General features: G+C 41.9%; 1 protein-coding gene across 1 annotated transcript in view; it reads left to right on the top strand.

Moving 5' to 3' along the window:
* arhgap35a (Rho GTPase activating protein 35a) overlaps nucleotides 1-20,785 on the top strand; it is a 69,843-nt gene that overhangs the window by 42,839 nt on the left and 6,219 nt on the right. Inside the window, exons 2-5 of the mRNA XM_055029094.1 lie at nucleotides 1,736-5,574; nucleotides 11,236-11,380; nucleotides 18,352-18,429; nucleotides 19,805-19,933. Coding sequence (XP_054885069.1) covers nucleotides 1,849-5,574; nucleotides 11,236-11,380; nucleotides 18,352-18,429; nucleotides 19,805-19,933 — 4,078 coding nt within the window. The 5' untranslated portion in view covers nucleotides 1,736-1,848. The remainder of the gene's footprint in view (nucleotides 1-1,735; nucleotides 5,575-11,235; nucleotides 11,381-18,351; nucleotides 18,430-19,804; nucleotides 19,934-20,785) is intronic.

Consider the following 20,785-nt stretch of genomic DNA (forward strand, 5'->3'; position numbering starts at 1 on the left):
TAAAGTCATGCCCTGTTAAGGGGGTAGACTATATTCAAAGGTCATGTTTTTCTTTAGCATACGTTACGTCGAGGCCATCTGCTTTGTAATGCGAACAAGTCTGGGTCAGGACTCAGGTGCTGATGCTGGATTCTGTGATGCTATTTCACGCTCTGGATGGAAACAAGTAAAGAGCAGGGATGGGTCGCTTTAAATAAAACTTTGAACCTTGATAAGCACCTGTTTAAATTAGATTTAAAAAAAGGAATAAAGGAATGTTCAGCTGGCGAATTACAGTAGTTCTCTCACTGTTACTTTCATTGTTTTCCCATCTGCATTAGATGTGTTGGATTTTGAAGTTCATCTTTGCAAATTCACAATGTTTGACTAACAGTAAGAACATTTCGTTTTTATCTGTTGCCTTTTATAAGTAATGTTAGTTTTCATGTTACATTGATTGGTGGGGTTTTATGTCTGCCTTACAGCTGAGGAAAAGTTTTAATTGTTCCCTTAATGGAGACTCTGTCAATTAACTTAATTCCCGAACCTTAACGCGTAATTTCATTTTAGATATGATCTATAATAAATTTTCTTCAGCTTTCCATCACAGCAGGCCTCTGTGTACAGTCCTGCTAATATATGCCTTTTCTTGCTTGCCATACATCAGTTTACTTACTCAAATTGAGATAAATGTGTTGTTCAGCTCTGATCTATTGGACGAGAAACATGGGAAAACATGTTTTTGATGAAGACATGTGAACCAATAGGCAATGCTGCCTTTTAAAATGCAGACGGCTCTCCCTAGTTGGCCAATTAGTAACTTTAGCACTGGAACATTTATCTGCTTTCATCTTCTTGTGTGTGTGTGTGTGTCTTTCAATTTTGGGTGCAGCTTAGTTTGCCTGTTTCCACAAGTGTGTAGGGGCCTTTGTGCACAATCATGTCTGTCTGCTAAACCGCACATACATTTACTGATTCACTTTATACTCTGCTCTACCCATTCACTGGCAGTGAGATGGCCAACCATGCTGTTCCTTGTGTCCTAACACACATGCTACACACAAACACAACGAGCTCATTAACTTCCTAGTATCCATTCGGATTGTGGGAATTTGTCAGGAGAAATGTAGGCAAGTAGTATGTTCGACTATAGAATCTCGTCTGTCTGTAGTGGAAACGGCGTCTGCACGGTTCACAGAATAAGCACAGTATGACTCAGTATGTTTCACCACTGTTCACCCGAAACTGCTTAAGAATAAGAAAAGGCTTGGAATGAAAGGAGAAAATGAGCACAGCAGTTCAAGAGGATGCTGTAGATCAAAGAGAAAATGTCATATCTCCAGTTTGGTAGTATTTTAGATATTTAAATCAAACTCTAAATTGATCATTTTTTTATATTGACTGATATAAAATGTTTATTTTGTGACACCTTTTTCAGACAGGCTTTTGAGAAAGCCCTCCAGTCTGTGGAGTTTTAAAATTGAATGAGTAAAACTGGTGGGAAAGTGTCTTTCACTGAACTAAAGCTTGGCAACGTAATGCACTGCATTCCACCAGCTTTGCCACTGACCTCAATCTTTTCAGGAAACATTTACCGAGAAAATAGGATCAGAGATTAAACATTAATATCAGAATTTAGGCACATAATGGGAATTTAAATGAGACACACACTAGATTTCCAATAATGAATGTTCTTGATTTTGTTTTATGGAGACTAAGTTTCTGTATGTCTTTTGTCTTTCTTCATATCTTGCAGATCATGACCAGAGTTCATTGAGCTCCATTTTGCATGGAAACCCTGCTTCCCTGGCAGCGCCCTCCTCTCCCTAAAGCTTGCAGCCAGCATGGCAGGATGAGCTTCTGCCAGCAATGATGATGGCTAAAAAACAAGATGCCCGGGCTCCCATCTACAACCTGGTCGTGGTGGGGTTGTCTGGCACAGAAAAGGAAAAAGGCCAGTGTGGCGTGGGCAAGTCCTGCCTCTGCAACCGCTTTGTTCGGCCAAGTGCAGATGACTTCTACCTGGATCACACCTCTGTTTTGAGCACGAGTGACTTTGGAGGCCGTGTGGTGAATAATGACCACTTTCTGTACTGGGGAGAAGCTGGTAGGACGATAGAAGACGGGCAAGAGTGCCGCATGAATGTGGTGGAGCAGACAGAGTTTATTGATGATCAGACATTCCAGCCACACCGTAGCACAGCACTCCAGCCTTACATCAAGAGGGCAGCTTCCACCAAGCTGGCTTCAGCTGAAAAACTGATGTACTTTTGCACAGATCAGTTGGGCCTGGAGCAAGACTTTGAGCAAAAGCAAATGCCTGAAGGCAAGCTTATAGTGGATGGTTTCTTACTCAGTGTTGATGTAAGCAGGGGTATGAACAGAAGCTTTGAGGATCAGATGAAGTTTGTTGGCAATCTGTATAATCAACTAGCCAAAACGAAGAAGCCAGTGGTACTGGCTCTCACCAAATGTGATGAAGGAGTTGAGCGCTACATTAAAGACTCTCATGCTTTTGCCCTTGCCAAGAAGAACCTACAGGTGGTTGAAACTTCAGCCCGCTCGAATGTCAATGTTGACCTGGCCTTCCTTACTCTGGTTCAGCTCATAGATAAGAGTAGGGGCAAGCCCAAGATTATACCATACTTTGAGGCTCTGAAACAGCAGAGCCAACAAATCGCCTTAGCAAAAGACCGTTATGAGTGGCTGGTCACCCGAATTGCGAACAACCACAATGAAACATGGCCTGTTGTCAGTCGTCGCATGCAGACAGCTCCTGAGTACAAGGACTATGTTTTTCTCGAGGGAACGCCAAAAGCCAAGAAGCTTTTCCAACAGCATGTTCACAGACTAAAACAAGAGCACATAGAGAAACGCAGGAAGGCCTACCTAAATACTCTACCACAGGCCCTATCTGTGCTAATACCAGAGTTGGATGAGATAGACCACTTGAGTTGGTCTGGCGTTCAGAAGGTCTTGGAGACAAAGAGAGATTTCTCTCAGTGGTTTGTAGTTTTGGATGACACACCTTGGGAGACGACACCGCACATTGATAAAATGGATGATGATCGAATCCCCCAGGACCTGCTGGAGACCCCAGCAGCTGAAACCATCTATGAAACCCACTTGGATCAGTTAAGGAAGGAGCGCAAACGGGCAGAGATGAGATGGGAATTCAAAGAAAAGCTAAGTGTTTCTCCTTTCATCACACCAGGGAAACCGTGGGAAGAGGCTCGAAGTTTTATCATGAATGAGGATTTCTACCAGTGGCTGGATGAGGCTGAATATTTAGACATCTACAACAAACATCAGAAGGAAATCATTGACCGGGCCAAAGAAGACTTTCAGGAACTGCTTCTTGAATACTCTGAGCTCTTTTATGAGTTAGAAGTGGATGCAAAACCAAGTAAAGAAAAAATGGGAGCCATTCAGGAGGTGTTGGGCGAGGAGCAGCGATTCAAAGCACTGCAAAAGCTACAGGCAGAAAGGGATGCTCTAGTACTGAAACACATACACTTTGTTTACCATCCAACAAAAGATACTTGCCCCAACAGCCCCCACTGTGTTGACAGTAAGATTGAGCAGATACTAGCTTCCAGATTTCCTACCAGATACGCATCATCAGACAGTGCTAGACTGGAAGGTGGAAGGGCGGAACGGATAAATCTTGTCATCCTAGGGAAAGATGGACTAGCCAGAGAAATGGCTAATGAGATCAGGGCATTATGTACTAGTGATGACAGGTATGTAGTTGATGGCAAGATATATGAGTTAACCCTTCGTCCGATAGAAGGCAACGTACGTCTGCCCGTCAACTCATTCCACACACCTACCTTCACACCACATGGATGCCTTTGTTTGTACAATTCAAAGGAGTCCCTCTCTTATGTTGTTGAGAGTTTAGAAAAGCTCAGAGAGTCAACCATAGGCAGAAGAGAAAGAGAAAACAGCTTAGCTCAACTCCCACTTTCCCTACTTTTGGTCACGAAGCGTGGTGTTGGTTCCATTGGGGATATCGGAGGAGAAACGGCTCAGACTCTAATACAACAAGGGCAACAGGTTGCTGCAAAACTACAATGCGCCTACCTAGACCCAGCCTCCCCAGGTAAGGGTTATGGCCGCAATGTCAGTGAGAAACAGCTTAACCAGATGCTGAGAGGCCTCTTAGAAACTCGGAAAAACATTGGGACCAGCTCCCCTACATTACCTCCTTTATCCTCTGCTTACAGAGACTCTCAGTCTCAGCAAGGCAATGAGGCGGACCTCCGAATAGTTATGTGCCTGATGTGTGGGGATACATATGATTTAGATCAACTACTGGCACCTTTCCTTTTGCCTCAGCATTGTCGTCCTACATCAAGCCATAGCAGCGGCACGTCCGTTCTCTTGGACCTTATTATTGGGGGTCATAGACAGAATGTTGAGCTGTCTTTGCTCTCTTTCCACTCCTCGTTTTCCCTCCGAAAAACAGCCCTGGTCCACGGCTACATTGCAGTTTACTCTGCCCGCCGTAAAGCCTCCATGGAGACGATGTGTGCTTTCCTTTGTGAGGTCCAAGACATTGTTCCGGTCCAGTTCCTAGCAGTAGGGGAGAGTCAGATGGAGTTGTCAGACTCCGATTCAGCTAAGGAGCAAATCTGTCAAGGAGAGGACCTGGCCCATGAAATCAGTGCCAGATTTAGCACAGTAATATGCGGACATGGTGGGGTAGTAGGAGGTCTTCATAAGATAGAACTTTTCCACTCCTTCTTACAGGAGGTGATGGAGAAGCGCACTGTTGTTGAGGCCGCACACATGTATGATAATACAGCTGAGGCATGTACCAATGAGAGCTGTGGGTCCCCAAGTCCAGTTCACATTCATGTTGACTCAGAGGATGATATTGATCCATCACCACCTTACCCTACACTTAGGGAGGGTGGTAGTCTAAGTTCCCACTTGGGAAGTTTCAAGCTGCCAGACCTGGAATCAAGTGATACTTTTTCTGTCATTTCTGATCTTGGAACATTTGAAAGCAAGCTAAATAACAAGGTGCCTCCACAAGTAAAGCCCAAGCCTGTGCGCAAAGTAAATCTCGGACCCTACGTTGATCAGCAAGGCACCTCTAACAGATCCGCCTTGCCCCAAACTGTCACCTGGGCTCCAGGGAGTGACGGAGGCTACGACCCCTCGGACTACGCAGAGCCTATGGATGCTGTGTGCAAACCTCGACCTACTGAAGAGGAGAATATTTACTCTGTTCCTATTGACAGCGCGCAGGGCAAGATTGTCACCATCCGCAACGCCAACAAGGGCCATGCCAATGGAAGTGCTGCGGGAAACGGTTCTGACAGTGAAGCTGACAGCAGCTCGCTGGAACGCAGGAGGAAGCTGTCCGTTTTTGGTGAAAAGCCTAAGCTTTACAGAGACAGGTCCCAACGGCTTGGAAAATTCAGCAGTTTTAGGACAAGCTTCTCTCTTGGCAGTGATGATGAGATGGGTAATCCACCAAAGACAAGCCAGGATGATGGAGGACCTCAGAAGGACAACTCCATAGATGAGAGTGATGATCACAAAACAATGAAGATTCTCCGGGGTCTCCGCAGAAATACAAAGGTTAGTAACTGTGTAACCAAGTGTTGTATGAGTAAATATGATTATATATCCAACCAATGGGAAGAGCATTCATTATTCCAGTAAATTTAAAATTATTTTAAGAAAGAAATTTCTGACCATTTGCGCAATCTGGTACAACATTAATTTTAAGCAAACCTATCAATCTTATGTCATGGTTAAATTTAGAGTAGATAATTTGGAAAGTATAAACATTTGCTTTCCTCATGTACACAGAAAAGCAGAAAATCACCCCATTGTAATTATTTTTTTGGCTAAGACCCAGTACCGTTAGCTTTGATGGATAACTGTTTGTTACTGAAGTTAAGAAAAAGCAGGGTCCAGAATCATCTCTCTGCTGTTTAAAACTGAACCCAGAGCAAACATGTCATGCTGTAGGGACTTCTCTGAAAGCATGCCTGCATGCCATATTCGTTTCCTCACTTCTCAGTGGGAGTCCCCTAAACCAGCCAGATCATCAGTGGGAAAGAAATCTGACAGAATCCTGCTTCATACCCGATACCAAAATGTCTTAATGAATGGGAGCAGAACCACATATTGTTTTGTTTTGTGCATATATGTCTAAAGCATATGGTCAGCTCTTCTCCATGATATATATAAAAAAATCAGGATATCACATAAAAAGCAAGAATAAAATCTCAGCATGGATGGCTTTTTTTTTCTATTCCCAAAATAAAAACCTTTCTAGTGGGAAAAATAAGTATTGGGCAATTAAAATAAGTATTGGGCAATTAATGTTTTCACTATTTTTTTCTGACGTGCCTCTTGGCATGAATCTCACTCTAGATGTGTGTGAACCCAAAATGGTTCACACACAAATAAATCAGCTCAAGTAAGGCCAAAAATAAATGATGTGTAATTACTTTGAACACATTCACTAAAAGTTTAAGTGTCTTGTCAAAGTAAGAGCCTCTGAATTTCTCTTACAGAGAGAAAAGCATGTGTTGCTCAGGTGTGATTTCAAGCAGCACACAGATTCATTGGTGTTCCTGGGGTTTCATCCAGGCTGTTTGATCTTCAGAGTTTTTTATAGATTTTCATTTAAATTCAAGTCCAGTTTGCTATTCCACTAGCTTTGTATTCTTTCCCTGATGCCAGATCAGTGTTGATTATGAGCATTAGAAGTTGATTCTTTTGCAGTATGTTGGTAATAAGTGACTAAACCCACTGATATTAGTTTGCACAGGATTGCTTTCTAAATATTGTCAGATTCCACTTATTTCCTTGGCTTTATTTTCTTCATTTGTTCAGTCCCCATTTCCGATATAATTCCACTTTATCACACATAATTTGTGGACTTATTTATTTACATTTCCAGACATGGATTACTTGGGTTTCCCACTGAAAAATAAAGTTAGTTTCATCTTAATAGAACCACAATAGAATAGTGCTCCCTGTTGTATCATTTGCTAAATTCCACAGTTACTTTTTTCCTCCCCTATGTTTTTTCACAAAATTGTCAACAAACAAGAGGTTGTGATGGACACCAGTGCTATTTCTTAACTGAGGCATCACTGCTTACTGTTCACTTTTTGTTGTCACTGCAGTGTAGTACATGCCAAAGCCTGTCAGCTTTCTTTAAAGACTCACAATTCGTTCTGGCGACAGTTTGGCTTTCTTCACTTCCTTCCTTTCATTATTTGCCGCTCTGTTTGTTTGTCTTTGCATCTTGCTGATTCATACATTCTGCTTCTCATGTTCTCATCACACTCATTGTCTATTCATTTCACGCCTCCTTTTTGCTTCGCTTGTCTTCGCACCTTATAATTTTTATTTTTATTTTTAAAGACGGGTGTCTCCCTGTCACACCGTGTCCTGTTCCCTTCCCACCCTTGATACTTTTGACCTCTTACAGGAGGCTTATCGGCCCTGGTATGCAGATCATTCGCGCACATGGTGTGGCGCTGAAGTGCCAGCTGAAGCAGGACTTGCAGCTGTGCATGTTGTGCTTGTGTATCTGTGATAATTGCCGTGGCTGTCAGAAGGGGTGGAGAAGGAGGCGGATGATGAATGTTTTTAGACACTCAGCTGGGATGTACCTGCACGGAGGTTGCCGTCTCGCATTATTCAGCTGCCTGGACTACATTGTGCAGTGCTTGAAGCCATATGTCTGTCAGAAAAAAAAAAGTACGAACAACTCAATCACGAGAAGACATCTGCCTTTGCAATCTGCGTCTGATGCAAATTGTCACATTGGACGTTAAGAATCCAACATGTAAAGAGAAATCCCCGAGAAAGCCCCAGCCAGTGGAGTGTGGATCTGTCATCCTTGTTATTCTTTTAAGTGCCTCTGATTTGTGGCATGCAGCTGGTCTGGGAACTTGATGGCCACATTACAAGCTATTATGGATTTATTATGGTTATAACAAAGGATTAAATTTCTTCACCTATTTTATAAGCAGATGTCTCTCAAGTAATGGGGCATTTACAGTCTGCTGCTGCTCGAAATCCCTTTCAGATTACATTTTAACGAGTTCATTTTTCATATTCAGGAGACATGCTGCAGCAGCAGTTGGTAAAGGCTTGTATAAAAGGTCCTGTCCCCATTTTTGTGCCAGTTAAACTAAAGCTAGATTTCTTTTTATTTTGTAAAGTTATTCTCAAGGTAAGGATTTTGGGTTCACGTGCTGCAGCATAAACACTTTCCTGGGTGGAGCTTTAGGGTACTTACTATCTACCACTCTGAGTCACAATGACTTGAAACAAATATTCAAAAGGAGTTTGAGCCCTTTTAAAAAAAAGCTAAACTTTTACTTCAGGCTTTGACCAGAGTCTGTCTGCCCTGATCTCCCTCCCTCACTGAGACACAGGAAACATTTCCTCTCTCTCCTGCAGCTTTTTGTTGAAATCTCCTCAGGCAGCGAGAGGCATGTTTGAAATTCTTCAGACACCTAGTTCATCTGGTGTCTTCATTCAAGCAAATAAAAAGAAAAAGAAAAGAAGGAAAAAAGAGTTCAAGATATTGCAGAAACGGGAAACAAATTCATGTCAAATCTCCAGAAGCGAGTCGTGTTTTGGTGTCCCACAGTGTGCAGTGTGTGTACGCGCAAACGCTCTCCCCTTGATGTCTGTATAAGGATGTGATTTGTTTCGTTTTGGTTGTGCGGAGGGCTGCTTTGTCTTCCTAGAGCTGGAGACATATCCTGTCTCAGTTAGCAGCAGAAAGGAGTGGCCAGAAGGCAAAACTGCAGGGGGAGAAGACAAGCCCAGCAAGAGTAAGAGAGAAGAAGTGTGTGTGTGTACAGAGACAGTCTGCTAGAATGAGACGGCAACACAGTTAGTGTGATGGAAGTGAAATAAATTAGATGCTGCCATACTGAATCCAGCACATCTCTGCACTCTTGCAGTCTAGTTATTATGATCTTTTTGTTTCTTATCCAACCACAGACACTCGTAGTTATTTTTTGTTCTTCTGTGTAAATATATGCACTTTGTACTTCTTTAATACATTAGTTCAGAGTTTACATTTTACTGCAGATATGATGATGAATGTTTGGACAGACTGGACTAGATGTAGGGACAGATAGCAGGCGGTGAATGACATGCAGGTACCATAACAGATCTCTAGTGATCTGTTATGGCGACAACACAAACCTAATTATGTGAAAAGGAGAGCTGAGAAATTTTAAACGCCGCCTACAGTCCAACCGTTTTAAGAAAAACAAAAAAGTCTTGGACTACAGTGGCAAAAGTATTCCCTTGTCATCCTTCACACACATTAGTGACACCCCACTCTTAATCCAAAGGGTTTAATAAAATGTCACACAATCCTTGGCGGCGATCACAGCTTGAGCTCTATTGGGAAGGTTTTCCACAAGATTACAGAGTATGTTTAAGGTCGTTTTTAACCTTCCCTCAGAAGCTTATTTGTGATATCCTCCTGTAAAGGTATTTAAACCGCACTGTGCTGCTTCAGACAGACAGACGTCCACACAGATGCTTCAACTCCAATGAATGCTGCAGCAGTCGTCTTTTCTTTCCTCCTTCATTTATTTTCAGGCGGATTGACAGATATTTTTTCAGTTCTTTGATTTCAGTCATTTTTCAGATGAAAACTTTTAAATAATAGAAAGATTAAAACATAGAATAGTGTAAGGTTGTTGTTTTAAAAACTTGGTCTGTTTATGACAAAACAGTCATTAACTTGAATAAATAATCAGGAGAATTAAACTTTTTTTTTTTTTTTTTTTTTTGACGCCACGTGTCAAAAAGGGCCAAATTCATTATTCTGTCTATGTTACTTTCTATGTTGCCCTCTAGACTCAAAATGGACACATAAATAGAACCTTCAAGTTAATAGTTGTATGCTTAAATAATATTTTATCAAGAAAAGCGTAGCAGTTTTCATCTGTATGCTGCCAAATTACATCGGTATGAAAAGGTGTTCAACATCATTTAACCCTCAGAAGAACTAATTTAGTCCAGAGACAGCTATTTATTCATATTTTAATGGTTTGTTTACTGGTTTTATAAATACATTCTGCCGTAAACGGCCCCTTTGAGGACTTGGCCCAAAATGAAAATGAGTTTTACACAGAAACTCTGGTACAAACTGCTACATGTTGTGTTTTCAAAGAGCCAGGAGGACAAATTGTAGAGATCGCTTTTAAAATCCTGCTCTCTCCCTTTAGGATTGAGCGCACAAATCGTCTCCAAATGTAAAAAGGATTTTTTTTTTTCATTTTTTAAAACAAAAACAAATTTCACTTATGTTGGGTTTTCGGTCCTGCCGGTTGTGGAAGATGAAAAGAAAACAAGCTGTAATGACTTCTCTCTCTCTGCTTGAGCGCTGCTTTGAGAGTAAATGTGTCCATAAATGTGATCAAAAATGTTTGGCGGAGTGAAGTGAGGCCGGTATCTGGAGCAGAGGGCACATTGGTGCTGCTTCTCTCTAATGAGCACTACTCCAGCTCTTTTCCTGTTGTCTGTCTGTCTATCCGTAGTGCTACACTGCACCCGCACTCTGGGTGTCCAGCCAACCATGCACCTCTGCTTCACCCCCCCTCCCTCCACCCACAGCCTGCCAGGGCAGTGCCTCTGGGGTTGATGACAGAGTTACTGCAGATCCAGGCCTCAGGGGTTGAGGGAGGGGGCTTGAAAATATTCCCACTGATCGCCATTAAAGCGCTGCACAATTACTGCTGTTGCCCTCGGCTGTTTGCGGGAACAGGCAGAAAATGTTGCAGGAGTGTGTGAGAGGGCTCTTAACAGGAAAATAAAGGAGGTTGAAAAGTAATTAACTGCTGAACAAGAGTTTGATTATACGAGAGCTGCAATGCAGTGGAGGGAGAAATTCAAAATGCCAAAAGGAGAAGGGTAAGAATGAAGAGATGAAGAGCGATAACGGCGATGTATATCTGACTGATGGAAACGTCGGGGCTTAAGATAGGAATGCATGATTTTCTTATCGGCTTGCCTTCAGAATGTGAGAGAGGGGTGTGTACATGTACGCTTGCCCTTTTTGTACAATAAGCATGAATATGCAGTAACTTTCCAAAACAGAAAAAGGTCATGGCCTTTGTGGCTTTTGTGTCTAAAATTTGCCTTAGCCAGTTGTCTCAATCACAGTTAGCGTCACATAATGTTGTATTTCCTGTCTGATTTCACCAAGCAAACTGTGTTATTTTTTTATTTTTTTGGTAGAAACAAGCTCGATCCAAGCCCCGGCATTCCAACTCCAAACCTGTGGAGAGCAACTACTTCGGCATGCCGCTGGCTGCTGTGGTCACTCTTGAGCGACCGGTCCCCGTCTTCATTGAGAAATGCATCCGCTTCATAGAGACCACAGGTAAGAATCTGCCCAACCTGCCTTTATACATCACAGTCAGACCTTTTCTTTCACTGCCTCTTGTTACGCATCTGTACAAAAGTTTGTAACAACACCTTCTCACCACATTGTTACGTCAATACCCTCGATCTTTGAAGTGGTTTATTTGGATCGCATGTGACGGTCCGACGAAGAACTCGGCACTGTTGTGATGGTGTTCAGAGTAAGTTGAATTGTCTTGAAATATGTGGGGATAAAAAAAATCAAATACAATGAGAAGTCCTTTGGAGTGTCTGAATTTTACATTTATGTTTTGCAAATCAGGTCAGATTCAGCCGGACGTCACGTAGTCCTGCCACGCATCCTCACTTGTATTTCGGTCTGCGCTTTGACTGGACATCGTTTTAGCAGCTAACGGTGGGGATGGTGTGTTCAGGGTGATATGCAGCGTTTGTTTTCCACCTGAACTGTGGTCCCGTCCCACCTTTCGGGTGATAGTTGAAACAGTTCTCTGAGAGATGTTCAAAGCTGGAGGTATTGTTTACCCGCTGGTGTGTGCCGTTTGCTCACTTCTCTAAAATCTCTGAGGTCGTTACAGGTTGATTCACATATTATTACAAACACGAAGTAGATTCTACTTTTCAACTTTCTGAAATGGACTTTATCTAAAAATATCAGAGGAAGTTGGACCAAACGTAACTGCATGACACACCTTTCAGATTTTAGCTTTTACAAAAAGTGAACAAGTAAAATTGACCCTCCACTTGATCTTTATGCTGCTTTGTGTCACATAAATGGACATTTTGCACGACACAGATTGCAAATATTTTCTTTTCATTTTCCGTTGTTTTTGTTTTTTTTTTTCCCCTCATCACCTCAGTCGTGGAGCCGAACAGAAAAGAAGCCGGTGGGACGAACCGTTGCCTTACTTTATTTTCTTTGAATGCAATTACGTCGCCCTTCAAAGCACATAAAGCACCCTCAAGCCACATTCCCCCATCACAGCAATTTTTAAGCCAACCAAATGGATTCAACAAATAGCCTTAGACCTGAAAGACCCATATGCTCAGGTTAATGTTGTGTTTCAGTGTTTAGGTTACAGGTCATTAGTCTGATGTCAGCAACAATCTATACATCCAGTTATTTTTTTTTTTCTCTTGGCGCACAGATGTGCACAGACAGCCTCTTGTAGCTTTTCCACGCCACTGCCCAGATGCCAGGCTCCCTGCCAGGCGGCTCCGATGCCACACTGCTCCGGCTGTGCCAGCTTACTCTGCCACCAGCTGTTAACCTAAACCAGAGGGTGAGCTGTGATGCTGATCTCTCGGTTCTTCTCCGGATCACGATTTCACATGCTCTCCCCCTCGGCTCCCCTCCGATTAATTGCAATTAATTTCCCGCCATCTGCACACCCTCGGCGATGCGCCTGATACGTTTACTTTATTACCTTCAGTTGCGTTTAATTTTGCCGTCTGAGTGAAAATGATGCTCTTATTGCTGATGGACATTCCAGTACTTTCCAGTTTAATCTCTGGCCTGATTAAAAGTCTGTGCGTTTGTGGATTACCGTCTTACAAAACAGCCACCTCCTTCCTGCATGCTGGAGCGTATAGGGGCCTAGCCCAGAACAACAAAGCATCGTGTTTGATTTTGCCTCTCCCTGCTCAGATGTTAACTGAAGCAGTCACAGCAGTTACTGCAGGATAAAGGAGAAAAACTAGTTGAATAGGTATTTACATGCTCTGCTGTACACTCACGGAGCTGCAATTGCAGCTCACGCTCAGGTATTCGCTGCCTTTTATCTCCACCTTTTTACCTTTAGTATTTCTCCTAATCCTCTCTTCTTTCAGCTCCCAGGTGTGTCTTTCCCCCCCCCCCTCTCCTTACTGAAGACTTACACCTGTCATATTTGGTTTCTTTCATTCCTTCTCAGAATGTCCTTTTCATTTCTTCCTCTGCTCCTTTGTTCACCCTCCGACTCCAGCTATTCTCTTTATCTGCTTACTTCCTCTTCAGTGCCTCTTCTCCCTTCTTTCACCAACATGCTGAGTTTGCACGTGTCAGGATGTGTGTGTTTTTTTTCCCCCTCTCAGGGATCTTCCAGGTAATGTTATGCCCCACAGCTCCCTCTGTCCGCTTAACAAGATCAGGAACGGGGCGGATGTTTGTGCTCAGCTGTTTCCGAGTTTGTTTAGCCCGTTTAGCTTTATTTATCTAGAAGGAGGGAAGGAGTTGCACCAGTTTTTACTAACCATTAAGGTTGACAGTTAAATAATATGGATCAGGTGTCATTAAGGTCAGACGTGACGGAGTAAAAAGGAAATCACTACATTTATAGCATTAGCATAAACACACTTGTTGTTTCTCCAAATAAAATAAATGACAGATTTGAATCCCGCTGAATTGGCTTATGCAACGGAAGAGGAGTCACCAAAGCAGTCATACCGACTCGAATCTCACAACTGTGCTCAGTTATTGTGGGAGGAAAAGGATTTTATAGTTACCTAGAACCAGTTTTTGAAATTATTTTTGCGATTTTATTGTAAACAGTCATTCAGAAGGGTTAAGATTTACCCACCATCAAACCTCAGCACTTTTTGTTCATTAATTGAAGACATTCCAGGGTTCAGACAGAGAAAACCAGATGTTTATAACACAAAACCTTTTTACATTACTGCCTGACATTGGAAGACTAAACACTTCCTGCTTTAGATCAGCTGTGATTATCATTCTTATTTACTAAATGCCAGAATAATTAGTTTTGTTTTACACTTTCTGCTATGATTATTATGCGTTTAAACTACATGATGAAACCCACATAGTGATCTAGTAGGTTTGTAAGTTTATTTTAGATTAGTGCACAATATCCGAGTTAATTGGATGTTTTTTTTTTTAGTAAATGCACAATTATGTATAAGAAACTTTGAAAATATCTTTACTTTTATTCGTCATGCTGTCTGTGAAGTACATGAACGCATTATTTTCAGATTTCAGAGTTTTACTTAAGTGATCTGAGTTTTTCCCTTTGTAATTGGATGTATTTTAACACCATAAACAAGCCTTTTCCTTGTGTGATGTTATATCTCTCTGAATATAATTAATTTATATTACATAAGTTAGTTTGTTTAAATTTAATCAACCGTTGGATTATATTCTGACTAGAGTTGAAACGATTAAAGAGATTAATCTCAATGCATCTATTATTGAAATAATTGTCCACTAATTTAGAAATGATTAGCTATTAGCAGACTCAAAAATACCATTTGCTGAAAGAGCAACACCCTCAGAGCAGGAATTAAGAAGCTGTTTTATGTACTTCACATTGTTAGCAAATTTCAGGCAATAAAATGTTTATTCTATTAGTTATGAAAGGCGTTCGATTATTTGTTTTTTTTTCATCTTTTAATACACTGCTAATATTATATTTTAACACTTAAGTGTTTACATGAAAAGTCTGAAGAATGTGCCAATTTTTTGTTGGATTAATTGCCTAAATTATTGACGTAATCGTTAGTTGCAGCCATATTTCCAAATAATTTGGAGGTCTCTAATTGATGTTCACGTCCATAATTTAGGGTTCGGTTGGTTTTTAATAGTAACTCTTTGAAACACAATGACTTCATTTTTTATCCTTTTCTTTTTCTTTGTCTCATCTGTCTCCCTCTTTTTTGTTCCTCATAGCTACTTTCCTTTTGTCCTTGAGAATAATTGGAGTGGATGTGGCATTTTATTTTGTGTAGTTATTTTTCTTTTTTTTTTTTTTTTTTGCAAGGCATTCTGAGTTTGCAGGAAAGCAGCCATATAAAATCAATCCATTGTGACTGCTGTTATCTCCTCTCAGCTCAAGCTTTTCTAGTGGCGCGGTTGTCTCCGGGTGCTCTGCTCATCTCGGGCACCCCAGGTGATGAATGCGCTGCGGCGGGCACAGGCAGATCTGCCGGTGGTGGGGACCAGCATAGCGATGAAAAGGGCAGCACCCAGCGACTGCCTGTCTCCATGGTGAACTATGAAGTCGGCCTCCGGGTCTGGTGAGGCCTCCTCCCTCCTCCCCATCGCTCCTCCCCGCGGAAACGAGGCCAGGACCGATGCGGGATCAGCTGGTGTCGTGTCAGGCTGCGGCGCGCTGCGGACATGCAGCCGCTAACCCTGAAGAGTTTTTTATTGCTGTTTGTCAAAGTCTGCAGCTCCTCGGGCGTCTTTCTGTTCACTTGAGCACTCTGACAGTCACCACAGTACGACGTACTGTCTGGCTTTTGTTGTGTTTGCTTTCAGTTGGGGGGAATGAACTTTGAAACTCTAGAAACGAGAATCTGTACAGACAATCAAAAGTTTTTAAAAAATGACAGACACAACTCCTAACCCATTTTTTTTATTCTTTAACTGTTTCCACTGTTGTAATCTTCCTCTTCCTCGTCGTTCCTACTTTGATCCCATCTTGCACTCTCCCACTGCGACACGACTCCTTCCCACTATCTGTCCTCCCGTCCCTGTTTTCCCCACGTCTGGCCTGCAGAGCTTTTTGCGGGGAATTGATTGGCAGAAGGCACAGATCGATGCCGTATGCCTTGACTGAGAGCCCTCTCATTTCCTCCCTGCCTCTCCCATTATTTCATCTTCTCTTTCTGACTCTGCCCTAAATGCCTCGCTCCCTTTGGAATACCCCTCGTCTCCCCGAGTTGCCCCCAAAGTGTGAGTGAGGGAGTGTAATTCGAGACCGAGAACTGAAACCATATCTTTTTTTTTTGTTTGGTGGAACATATTGATGAGATAAAATGCGATGAGGTATCTACATGTCTCTGCTTTCTGTCCTGCTTCGACTTGGTTCCTTGTGTTTTTATCGATTGGGGAGAAAATAATCATCAATTATGCAACATTTCTTTTCAGTCTGGCGAGTGAAAATTAAGATCACGAGTGCAAAACGTTTCAAATCTGATCTGTTTTATCTGGAATTCACATCGGATTCTTGATTTTTGTGTGTACTTCTTCACCGTAGGTCCGGTCTGTCGGGCTGCAGGATGTTCTGGATATGAACCTGGGTTTCTTAAAGCAACAGAGCGCGTGACAACAAAGTGTAAACAATTACAACAACCTCGGTGTTCCAGAAATCTGCCCAAGAAAAAAAAATATCAATAAAACTGGTGTAATAATAATAATTTAACTCGGCTTTAAGACATTACATTTACAACATTATCTTCTCTATATAAAGTTTAACATACAAAGCAACAGCACAATCATTTAATCTTACAAGGAGAGTTTACTGAGATGGATAGCAACATTTACTCACATTTCTTTAATGCAGCAAAAATGCTTATTCTCTTATAATTTTTAAAGCAGATTTTAAATGCAAATTAACTTGAACACATTTTTGAGACAATTGAAGTTGCCTCTGTTGCCGAGTTAAAAAGTGTGAATGATGCAGGGGGATAATCTCAGTGTGTGAGCATGGCTACTTGTCCTTTTCGTCTCTGCGTTTCCCCGTGATGGACGACCCAGGTTGTCCTCTGCCTCCTGTAAAGATTTGAGTCTTTTAGTCCTTGAGATATGTTATTTAAATCAACTTCACTCGACGGCTAACTGTAATTGGCACACACGAGAAGCTACATCAAACATCTTAACTGTATTTTCTTTTACATAATTTGTTGACAACTCAAACTTTTTTGTTTAAAGGTCATGTTTTTTGACTTCCTAAGTCTATGTGAGGAAAAGCTGTTTGTAATTGTAAGGAGCAACTTTGAGATTTAGTTTAATTGCCTTCGCAGTTCTCAGTGCTCTTGTTTTTATAATTATGAGCTTGTGGTATTTTACTTACTTTAAGATCAATTTATGATCTTAATACTAATTTATTGTCTATGCTGCGCTGTTGAAATCATCGCACACCTCACCACTGCTAGAAAATTCATCTTAATTCAAAGTGCTAAAAGTGTATTTTAAATCAGGTACTTTCATCCCACACTCGTGACTTTTTATTTCATCAGCACATCATTTTCGACCTGTTTCCACCTCAGGTAATTTGTTTTAAAGAAAGTCTAATTTTAGTCCTTCATTGCTAGGGAACTGTAAGAATGGCACTTCCCACTAAAAAAACAAACAAACTAAAGGCAAATCATATGAAAATAAAAAAAATGTTTGTATTGTTTTTTTGGACTTCAGTAATGAATGATTTTTTAAAATATATAGATATATACAAACAAAAGCAGCAACATAAAAAGTGCCTATTAAAAAAGTTATTCATGTTTCTTAGCATGAATCATTTCTCCTTCTGTTGTGTTCAATAAACCGCTGCTGCAGATTTCTAGCTAGTTTTTCTCATCACCTCTCTGAACAGACGCAGATATTTTCGGGTTTTTAAACTCCTGAAGTTCTTGGAAGTGTCACAAAACCATTTTTGTGACACTTCAAAGATTCAAGTCTGTTCTTCAGTCATTTTATGTTTGCTGCGGCACCAAAGCAGTCGCAACAATCTATTAATCGCATAATAAATGACAACAATTTTCATTCTGACGACTAACACTTTTTAAAGGGCAATTTTGTGTAGAGACTTCATAACTCATTTCATCTATGATTTCAGTTGTGTGCAGTATTTATTTTCTGTTTATTTATAAACAGAAAATAAAATGGTGGCATTTTTTGGGGGGGGATATTTGAAATGTTTTTCAGTACCGTGTTGCGTACAAAAGTAAAGTTTATTCGTCTTACCATTGCCATTACCCATTTATTTCTTGAAAGTGGTCTCAAATCAACAATAATGTCATTTATCCCTATACATTCTGGGACAATTTGCCCATCAGAATCTGTTATAATTTATCTACCTGCACCAGTGATTCCTTAACCTTCTGCAGCGCTTTGTCATAATAAATTGCTTTCGAACTGTGATGGGAATAAAGATTCTCTACCTGTGTGCTGCACACCAGCCTTTGGAGGCAACCTGCCATAAAATACTTTTACAAATGAGCCCTGAGCTGAAAGCATTTCTCTTCGTCTGTCGCCTCCAGGTCTGAGCACAGAGGGAATCTACAGGGTCAGCGGCAACAAGGCGGAGATCGAGGGCATGCAGCGGCAGTTCGAACAAGGTGGGCACCTCCCTCTTAGAGCCCCCTGCACGCTTTACAGTGCAAACAAACTGCTGTGAAGATGCATGTGTGTCTCCTTCTGAACACGGGGGCCATCCTGCATGTTTTAGTTCCCTCCCTGGTCAGAGTTTCTACCCCCTCAGCATGTCAATGTTCTGCAGAGGCCTGCTAACGGGCCATCATTTGATCCAGGTGTGTCGAACCGGGGAGAGAACTAAAACATGCAGGAAACCGGGCCTCGAGGACCGACGTTGGACACCCCTGCTCTGAAAGAACCCTGCTTCTCCCTTCATTGAGCAGGGGGTATTAATTGGCCTTCAGTTCCTCTCAGACTGCAGAGCTGCCCCTCATTAATCGTCTACCTGCTCCGGTGTGCATCACCGCACGTGTACAAGCGCTCTCAATGTGCGTCTGTCAGCTGAGGGCATTTAATTGCCTCCAGATTGGTTTGGTTAATGAAGCATGTTGCTGTCGTGATGGATAGCAGACCAAGATGGCCTGCGCGTCTGTATCTGTGCGTGTGCATGCATGTGTGTGTGTGCGTGTGTGTGTGTGGGTGTCCACGCTTGGCTAGGGTTAAATTCAACTCAGGTAACCAGAGTTGAAAACCTGCACTGAATCATTCGAAGTCTTTCGCCCAATGGAGCGAGTCAATTAAAGGGTGAAACCTTCGGCGCAGGTGGTGCAGAGCTGCACTGAAGACGGCCCTGAAGGTGTTTCAAACTTTTCGCAGGGGAAAGCAGTTGCAGAAGAAACTAAGTTTGAGAATATAGCTCTTTTTCAAATGCATGCTGGCTTACGTTGTTAAAAACGGATCATCAGATTACTCCTACTCATTTTCTCTTTACTTTAATATTCCCAGAAATGTATTAAAACTAAGCTCCTTTATTTTAATCTTTTTTTTTTTATCAAAAGTTATCTTCAATTCAGGTTTATCTTAGAAATAATTTAAATTCAAGTTAACTACACCTGGATATAACTGCATTACAGAAATTTACAGAAATTTGGTAACGATTGTAGTTGACTTGTATCAAACCATGAGCCATTTCACGCAGATGCTATAGTGATTTAAGTCGCGTAACAAACAGTTATTATTGATTGATTTATTTTAAAATACACAACTTTTGAATTCAATTTTTGATTTTCGATTTTAGCTTTCCCTCACCCACAAAGGCTCAAAACTGTGCATACACAGCTGCAGTCTCAATTTCTTATAGATCTAAAATTATCTGACTGAGTTCGTTGAACTTTGTGGTAGAAATAAATCCTTAGAAAAAAAAAACACACAACATACTGAGACATTCCCTCGCAGAATGAGTTTCTACACTTTTACCCAGAACTCTAACTTTCTATCTGTGCCGTTTGTCTTCCACAGACCACAACCTGGACTTGGAGAAAGACTTGAGCATCAACACAGTTGCAGGAGCCATGAAGGCCTTTTTCTCTGAGCTCCCGGAGCCCCTGGTGCCTTACAGCATGCAGACGGAGCTGGTCGAGGCCTTCAGTAAGTCCCTGTGGAGAACCGGATTCGGCACTTGTGTTGGACTTTTGACCGAAATCCGTTTCCCTTTATTGTAATATTTCTTCAGCCTAACAAGCAAAAAAAAAAAAAAAAAGAAACCCTGCAATCCAAATCCATCCATGGGGAGAATTAGATTTACCACTCGCTTGTGAAAGCGGAGGAGAGAAGGAGGTGAAGGGGAGAATATTTAAAGCTTTTGAGAAGGGCGGCCCGGTGGCGATGGAGCTATCCGAATGAAGTCATTAGAAAACGGTCGTGTGGTAGATAAACGAGGGTGCATTTTCACTTTGTGTCCCTGTAATCTGTCAGAGTGGAGATTTAAAGTGCAGCTTAGCCTTGCGTAGCGCCAGAGAGATTTACCCGCGGGCCGCAAGGCTGCTGTCAGTCACAGAGCTCGACACGCGCGCGTTTCCCATCGAGACCCTTCAGCCGTGACAGAGACCTGATAAACCTTCTGCCGACACAGAGCAGGTGAGGAGGAGGAACCAAAGCCTTCATTCTGCAGCAGAAACATCACAAACAAGGTCTCACAAAGCCCACGACCAAAGTTTATTTGAAACGCCACAAAGGGGTGGAGAGAAGGCGTCCAGGACCTGGTGTGCGACCGGAGAGGAGTGGGTTTTGTTGGATCTCGTCACAGTGACACTACTTTGAATAAGCAGGAGGAAGTTGCGTTTTAATCTCTAGTGATGGATCTGCAGCAGGAGGGGAACCGTTGCTCTGTAAATTGATCCCGCTTTAAATCTGTTTTTGATCTGAGCTGACCTCATTGTGGGAATACAAACTCCGATTCTCTGCCTGTAAATCACGCCGCCGATGCCAGAGAGGAACATC

Source organism: Poeciliopsis prolifica, unplaced genomic scaffold (assembly GCF_027474105.1).
Source record: "Poeciliopsis prolifica strain line A6 unplaced genomic scaffold, Auburn_PproV2 SCAFFOLD004, whole genome shotgun sequence".
In the NCBI taxonomy this organism is placed as follows: domain Eukaryota; kingdom Metazoa; phylum Chordata; class Actinopteri; order Cyprinodontiformes; family Poeciliidae; genus Poeciliopsis; species Poeciliopsis prolifica.